The sequence below is a fragment of the Cebidichthys violaceus genome, unplaced genomic scaffold, assembly GCF_023349555.1.
Source record: "Cebidichthys violaceus isolate CVI_PGR_0920_01 unplaced genomic scaffold, fCebVio1.0.p SCAF_22, whole genome shotgun sequence".
NCBI classification, from domain to species: Eukaryota; Metazoa; Chordata; class Actinopteri; order Perciformes; family Stichaeidae; genus Cebidichthys; species Cebidichthys violaceus.
Window position 1 is genome coordinate 1,318,188 of NW_027176395.1, and position 8,394 is coordinate 1,326,581.

The window sequence follows — 8,394 nt, forward strand, 5'->3', positions numbered from 1 at the left end:
GAGAGAGAGAGAGAGAGGGGGGGGGTTAAACTACCACAACACAGATTGACTTTGTGACCTCCCCTCCTAAACTCGCCTTTCTTCTCCTGAACGCAGCCAACTCTGGAGCAATCGCAGGTCGTAAAAGGTGCGTTTGTCCACGGCGCCCTTTTGAATTTAGGAAAAACAAACCACCTCGTGATGAATCCACCGACCCTCTCATCGCCCGTTCTTGGATTTGCGCCGTCCAAACAGCAGCTTGTGGAAGCTCTGTTGTGTTTCTGCCTCTCTCTGATGTCACATTTGGGAAGATTAAAGAACAAAAAGCGCGGCCGAGGAATGCGGAGCCGCCGATACACGAGAAGCTCAGGATTGTGGAGTGAGCGCGGGGGGGCGACAGCGAGCGGGAGATGTTTTGGAAGGGGAAACGTCCCGATTCCACATTCACACGCGCACAGCTCGCCGTTTGACGCTAACGCGCTCAGTCACGACGTTTCAACACCCCCGGATTCCTGCCGGCTCCGCATGAGCGGGCGGTCGGCATGCGGCGGTTTTGGTTTTTTTGCGCAGTACTCACACGTCGCTCTGGTGCGTGTAGACCCGGTCGAACAGAGCCTCCGGAGCCATCCATTTCACGGGCAGACGACCCTGCAACAACAAGAGGCACAGCAGAACCGCTTGGGTCAGCAGAACCATTCTGTACCGAGCACAAAAACACGGACCCGAACACGCAGTCTGGTTCCCGCCGAAGGCCGTAATCACACCTCGAACTAGCCTGTCTCCTCGTAAGCCGTCATAAGTAGCTTCAATCCAAACTCAACAAATGAGGCTCGCAAAACATGGATTAAAGATTCATGAATGTCTCGTTGTTAATATCACAATGTCTGCTGTCTGTCCCGCACTTAGTGGACTGTTCCAGCTCTGTAAACTAAATGTCTCTGCTTGGACATTAAATCTTTGTTTCTGTCCTTCCCACGATAAAATAAAGTATTCTAACATAGTTAGATTTTGCAGACTGGAAGAATCTTTGCTGTAGAATATCGAACGCTGGGCAAAGTGCCCCCCCCCCCCCCCCCCCCCCCCCCCCGCTATACCTTCTCTTTATAAAAGTTAAGGCCTGAAATGATCAGCCAGCACTTTGTTTCTGACCGAGGGGACGCTGAGACTCACGTTGGTGGTCTTTTTGTAGTAGTCTATATTGTGCACATCTCTGGCGAGACCGAAGTCGGCGATCTTCATCACATTGTCCTCTGTCACAAGGACGTTTCTGGCTGCCAGGTCTCTGTGGATACACTGAGGAGAGAAGCACAAAGGGCATCAAGCACACGTCGACGCAACAAACCGCACACACACACACACACACACACACACACACACACACACACACACACACACACACACGTTCCCATACACTGATGCACTGAAAGCTGTCAACTTTCATTTACCATTGTCAAACTTTTTCGCCCCTAAATGGCAAATGTACCTTTATCCCAACTCCTGAGTGTGAAACTTACTCCAAACTTATTTTTATATTCGCAAAGATATTATCTAATTGCTTCCCATGAGCATAAAAAAAGAACATTAACACTGCAAAGGTCAACTGACTTGATTTCTGTTCAGACTAAAGGCTGTTTCTTTCCACGAAAATGGAAAAAAAAACGTGCAAATATTTTGATCCTATTTACCCGGAGCAGAGTCTGGCAGTAATGCTTAAGTAAACAAATGAAAAAAGCGATTTCATTGAGTTTCCTTTCAGTGACAGTTACCCATTGTGTTTATGTCTCGGGCTTTTATTGTGAAAGGTAAGAACGAAAGGAGTGGACCCGGCATGCTCTGCGTTTGTCGTAATAGAGTTTGCTGACTTCTTTCGGACTGCTGTCATGGTGTACGTTTCGAATATGTCGGTTCCGCACACCGTGATTGGTTCACGCCTCCACCTGCGGCGCTAAAGCTCACAAATTTCTCTGAATTTTCGTGTTCTGTGTTAAAAGTAATGACAAAATCAACAAGTTTGAAAAAAATACAGTTTACACACCAAAAAAAACATTTATTATTTTATTATTTTAAGTTTAGATGAGTACTGGCCAAGCCATCCTTATGTAGGAAGATCGTCTTTTGTCTTTTCTTTCATCGGAAATAATAATTAAAAGTTGCAGCTGTGAGGACAGTTCCTCTAAAACATGCATTTATTCACACACACACACACACACACACACACACACACACACACACACACACACACACACACACACACACACACACACACACACACACACTCAGTGACACAGCATTTGCACATGAGTTTCAGTGACGCGGCATCACGGCGGCTGACCTTCTGCGAGGCGAGGTACTCCATGCCTCGGGCGACCTGGTAGGCGCAGGACACCAGGTCTTTGAAGGTGAGCTGCTCGTCGGGGATCTTGCAGGTGTCGAAGGAGTAGTCCATGCCCGGCGGCCGCCGCGCCCGCAGGTACTCCCTCAGGTTGCCTTTGGAGGCGTACTCCACCAGGACGTACAGAGGACCTGCGACACACAGAGAGAGAGAGAGAGAGAGAGAGAGAGAGAGAGAGAGAGAGAGAGAGAGAGAGAGAGAGAGAGAGAGAGTCACTCACGATCGCTCGGTGTAACTGTGGAGTGGATCGTCTCCCCCCTGGTGCTCCGAGGACTCACCGTCCTGTGTGCACGCTCCCAGCAGGTTGATAATGTTTTTGTGTTTTCCAATCATCTTCATCATCTCCATCTCTGACACCAGGTCCGACAAATCCTTATCCGTGGCGTCGTCTGAGACAAACGAAGGAGAGAGTTAAAGTAGCGAGCATCGAGGAGAGGAACGCAGGAGAGAGGAAAGACTCAATATATATATATATATATATACATATATATATATATATATATATATATGTATATATATATATATATATATATATATATTCATCAGGAAGACACCAACAGCAGAAACAGCTCATCAGTCATATGAGTTATATGTTCGCTACGTGAGAATTTAATCGTCAAAGATCCATTGAGGGCATCGACTCTTCTTCCTAACGTGTGCATTAAAAACATGCGGGTGTAAACACCGCTCCTGTCAAGGTCGCGTACTCATTTCATCCACAACAATCGCTCACCTTTCAGCATTTTCACGGCGACGTCGAGAGGCTTGTTGGGCTTCTCCTTGTCGATGCCGATGGCCTCGGCCATCACCACCTGACCGAAGCAGCCCTCGCCCAGAGGCTTCCCCAGAGTCAGCCTGAAACACAAGCGGCTCGATCTCAGAGCTGATTCTTTCTCTCTACGCCGTTGAAAGAGACTAATGCGATTGCCAAGGACGATAAACATGGAGGGAAGGTGTCACCGTGGCCTCGATGTATCGCCGGCGTGTGTTTTCACAGCACATCCCGTTACAAGGACAAGAGCGCGGCGTCTGTCGCCTCTGAAATATGGTGCTTTGCAGCGCGCCAGTGTGTTTTGGCGTTTAGACAACAATGATGAATGTAGAGCCGCGGAGGTATATATTTTTTTTCTCACCGCGTCCGAGGAAACTCCCACTTGGGGTCGGAGGGCAGCTCCAGCTCCGAGACGTTGGCGAGCATCGGGCCGTCGCTGGACGACAGGCGGGCGATCCTCACCAGCGGGGTGTTGGAGTTCATGGAGGAGTTAGAATCCAAGGACACCTGCTTGGGTGCAGAAATAAACTGTTATAGACTCTGAAGAAGGACGAGGTGATGAGAGGTGATACTAGCAGACGGGAGGAAAGAGAGGAAACGCAACATGACTTTTGAACACAGAGTACGTTAACAAATTCTGCTCCAATCAAGTAGGAATCTAATCTTAGGATGGATAATAAAAAAGCTAAAATATTCATCCGTGAGAGTGAGATTTAGTTGAGTTATTTATCATAATCCGAAACATTTTCGGTTAATATTGAAATATGTTTTGTAATTATCGTCCTTCAAGTTAAAATTGTTGACAGCTCCTACTCATCTCATCTCCAGATTAGTTTTTTTTCACTTCAGTCTAATTGATTTTAAATGTCAAGGCCAGAAAAAGTGAATGTAATTAAAATGCGCACGTTTTACGCTCCGGTTTGTAGGATGTGGATGTTTCCCCGTTAACCTCGGGTTGAACCTCTTGGTGTAAAAACAACATTTAAGGATCGCGTAAATGACTGAATAACTTCAAGATGGAAGGTTTTTTTGGCAGCGACAGACTGCAAACATCACGCGCCTCAGGACCCAATGTCAGAGCTCTTTCAGCAGCTCCCGAGTTTCTCTGGAAAAAAAAAAAAAAACCAGCGAGACTTCTGACGGCGGCGGTGACTTTTACAAACAGCCGGCCTGTGGCTGGGAGCGGGAGGGAGCGGGGCCGGCAACAAAGACGAATGGAGGAGGGAGCGGAGGTGGAGTGGAGGTGGAGCGAGCGCGTGGCGAGGCGGGACGGACGTCTCCATCCATCAGCAGAGCTCCCGTCTCCGGCCCCCCCCTCCGCCGGCTCCGCATCCTCCCACCATTTATCTGGCTGCCGCGGGGGGGTGGGGTGGGGGGGGGGAAGCTGATGGCTCCGGTCCCGCTCGTGATGGATCTGTTCGTGTCTGCCGGCTCCGGGCCCCCTTCAGGTGGGGTCCTCAAACAAACATGTCCACTTACCAGACTTCCCTCCTAAACTTCTCGACCAGCAGGAAAATGAGAAAAAAAATGCTGTGAAGCTTTAAAAAAAAAAAAAAAAAAAAACCCCAGCCCCGACCACAATTTCAGAGGCATGAAAAGTAATATTTGATAGAACATGCCAGGGGGTTTATGGGAGATTTACTCAGAGTTATGAAAAAGAAAGGAGAGAAGCGGGAGATTAGCTTCACAAAAAACGAAGCAAAGATTACAGAAAAATGCAATAAGATCTTCCCCTGCACTGCCTTATAAGAGCATGTGTGTGAAGGTAGCAGCATGGAGGAGATTCAGAGGCTACAATTAAAGATGGCCTTTCGACCTAACACAACCTGACAAGGCTGCTCTTATGTAACCAGGGATAATTACAGAAATACTTTATTTTACGACCTTTCCATATATTTCCAGGTTTGTTTCGGTGTTTGTTTTCCAAGAACTGACTTTAAAAGTAATAGTTTTCTTTTTCTTAAAATGCATTATTTTGCATTTCGGACCAAGCTGGAGCTCGACCAGAGAAACCACACAGCGGCTGTGAGACCAGAAAACCAAAAGAAGGAGAGCCGCACTGCACTGCCTGAGGACCGTAGAACACCGAGACGCGATGAGAAAAGAAGCTGTTTCGAGGAGAGCAGCGGGGAGTGAACAGAGGATGAGGTGAGGGTGAAGGTCTATTAATTAGTGTGGAGAGGGAAAGCCTGAAAAAAGGGACTCTGGCCCCGTTTCAGAAATCCTTCTCCCTTCTTGGACTCGTTCCTGTTTGGACTCTGAAATGTCCCGGTCCAGCCTCTGATTGATGTTGACTCAAATGTTTCTTCCTACCCGTCGACAGAGCACAACCCTCCTGAACAATCTAGCAAAAAAAAGAATAATTCCTACAACTTAATCTACAAATGAAATCGATTTTTGCATTCTGATAAAATGCTTGGAAAGAAAGCGAATAAGCAAATTTCCTAAAGTGTCGGACTATTCCTTTAATCTTTGTTTTCAGTGCATTTCCTATTTCGGTCTCAAGTAGGACTCGTTCCGTCTCGTCCTGGTCTGCATTCTGTTTGGACTTGGACTTGGTCTTGGTCTTGGTCTTGACTCGGACCTTGAACGCGGCGCCCTGAGAGACGATGACGTGAAGCGCTGTGCAGACTGCAGACTGCAGCGCTGCAGCTGCTCCACTTTATGCTTCTGTCCAAACAGTTGAGTGGGCGAGTGTGTGTTACACAGAGTGAAATCTAAAACTAACACTGACAGTCACAGGAGGGCACACACACACACACACACACACACACACACACACACACACACACACACACACACACACACACACACACATCCCCCGAGCTCAGTCCGCTTCCAAGATAAACGTGAAACACATGTCACCGGCGTGACGCCTTCCAGCGTCCGCGCGACGTCATCAACGCGGCGGGACGGACAGAGATCCGAGACGGATAGACGGACAATAACAGACTCTGTTTATTCACACTCTCGGCTTGCGTGAGTCCGATCCTGAGAGCAATTATTCTTTGGAAGTTCAAAGAGACAGATATTGCAAATGCACGCTCTTCTGCAGGTCTCTCAAAATTACAGATAGTTTTCTTGCAGGTCATATGATGTTTTTTTGGGGGGGAAAAGACAAAATTGTGACGTAATTTCACCCGCATCTGTAGCATCATGTTGCACCAACGTTAACCGTAATGCTAAAAGCTAAAAGCTAAACAGACATGGAGAGAGAGAGAGAGAGAGAGGAAGAGGGGGAAAGCGCTCATAGGAATCTTGTATCTACTTTCTGTTACCTGTCTCTTGAGGGGGAACTTGGACAGTTTCTGCACGGGCGGCGTGGGCAGCGTCTTCTGCGTCGTCATCCTCATGCGGCAAAGGACGACGATGACCACGGCGAGGATGAAGAGCACGCAGCCCGTCACGTAGATGAGGATGTCGGCGTAGTAGTCCTCCTTCTCCGGGCTCACTGCTTTTTGGGACGAGGAGGTCAACGCGCACAAATCGTCAGCCCCGAAATACAAGAGACGTGACGATTGCCACATTATTCATACTTCGCTCAGTAGCACAGATTCTACGGAATAACATCTATACGTCAAAGCAGGAACACATCAGAAAGCAATCAGCCTGTAGTTTCATCCTGCTGCAGGTAATTGCACCTGTGATATGCTCCTCCTCAGGGAGGTAATTATTGTGTTGAACACCGAACACAAAAAATGTCTTTAAATTGCCTCGTAGCCTTGAGACGATCTGCTTTGATTAAAAAACGTCTTTCAACGGAGGCTGGACCGCATGTTCGGCTCGTCCAATTAAAAAGGGGAGACGACACACTTAAAACAGTGTTAACGCGTAACGATCTATGGTAATTAGGGTTGCAAATGAACGTTAAAGATCGTGCTACTGAGCAAAAAACCAACAATAAAGCACAGTTGTAATCATAGTTTGGAGATGGAAATGGACCACAAGAGTCCAAAGACCCGCAGGGAAAAGAGAAGTATACCTGGAAGAACCGTCAGCCAGGCAGAGTGGTAAGCATAGCCGATAGAGTTCCCCGCCAGACAAGTGTACTCGCCCGCATCCTCAAAAGACACATTGGTCAAGAAGAGAACCTCTAGCTCCTTATCTGTGGTGTTAATACCGGCCGTCTGTGGAGGATGAGATGGAGGGAGGAAGTAAGAGAGAGAGAGAGAGAGAGAGAGAGAGAGGAGAGATATCGTGAGCCCAAAAGCTCCTTAGAGGAAACACCAAATACACCCTGTAGGAAAGGACAGGAGGGAGGATTTAAAGGAGTGATTCTCTCCTTGCTGACACCGACACCTGAAAACACCCAAAGCATCACCGTCACCACGCTGCAAAAGAAGCCTGCTGGTTCAATCTAAACCCGGAGAGATGTCGCGCTGCAAAAACCTCCTCATCCATTCATTTCAACTGTTGCTAAGTGAGACAGTTTCCTGTCAACTTGTGTCAAGAATTTGGATTCTAGTAACCTGACTTATAGATACACATGTTGAATTCTACTTAAAAGAGGTTGAAATATTCTTTAATGCTCAGAAATAAGACAAAAAACGACTCGATAAGATGTACATTTTTTGCAGCGGACATTTTTCTTGCTGCGTCTCAAATCTGATACTTCTGAACTTATGCTTGCTATGTTGAGTGGATAAGTGTGTTGAAGATGCAGTGCAGTGTGAGTACTGTGTGTGTGTGTGTGTGTGTGTGTCGGCAGAGTACTACATGTAAGTGTACTAACAGAAGTAGAGGATTTGAGATACAGCATTAGAGGGTTTTCTCTCGGGTTGTCAAGTTTAAATGAAACCAGCGTCGACCGAACGCCAGAGCGAAGCAGATCCCTTCACCGTTCACCCTCTATTCAGACCTCTCAGAAGCCTTTGATGCAGCTGATTATGATATTCATATATTTCAGCTTCAAACTTGAATTCAGGATGTTGTTCTGACATGTTTTGTGGTTGTTATATTTGTACCTTTTGTTTTTAGGGGTTCCTCAAGGATCTATTCTGGGTCTATTATTTTTCCATTCCAAGATACAACATGTTCAGCATTTCAGACTTACAATCAGTATTAAAAAGACTTTAATATTACAAAGATTAAGATTTACAAAGACTTCATAATACTTTGCAATCCCCTAAAGATTCAGCGTGGCTCCAAAATAACTTTGAAGCTACTCAGAAAAGGGCTTCGCTGCAGTTGTGGCTTTGCCCCTTTGACTGATGGTGGCTGTGATGACCAGAGGGGGAGTTTCAGACCCTGA

At 46.9% G+C, this 8,394-nt stretch overlaps 1 protein-coding gene across 3 annotated transcripts in view; it reads right to left on the minus strand.

The window, feature by feature from the left end:
* The window catches only part of fgfr3 (fibroblast growth factor receptor 3), a 39,836-nt gene that overhangs the window by 3,836 nt on the left and 27,606 nt on the right, over window positions 1-8,394 (minus strand). For 2 of the 3 annotated variants that reach the window (XM_068717715.1, XM_068717713.1), the window contains exons 6-13: window positions 7,126-7,270; window positions 6,422-6,597; window positions 3,505-3,653; window positions 3,105-3,226; window positions 2,650-2,760; window positions 2,312-2,502; window positions 1,150-1,272; window positions 557-627 (exon numbers count right to left, since the gene is read on the minus strand). In XM_068717715.1, the coding sequence (XP_068573816.1) occupies window positions 557-627; window positions 1,150-1,272; window positions 2,312-2,502; window positions 2,650-2,760; window positions 3,105-3,226; window positions 3,505-3,653; window positions 6,422-6,597; window positions 7,126-7,270 (1,088 nt within the window). The remainder of the gene's footprint in view (window positions 1-556; window positions 628-1,149; window positions 1,273-2,311; window positions 2,503-2,649; window positions 2,761-3,104; window positions 3,227-3,504; window positions 3,654-6,421; window positions 6,598-7,125; window positions 7,271-8,394) is intronic. The other variant, XM_068717714.1, reaches the window with a different exon arrangement.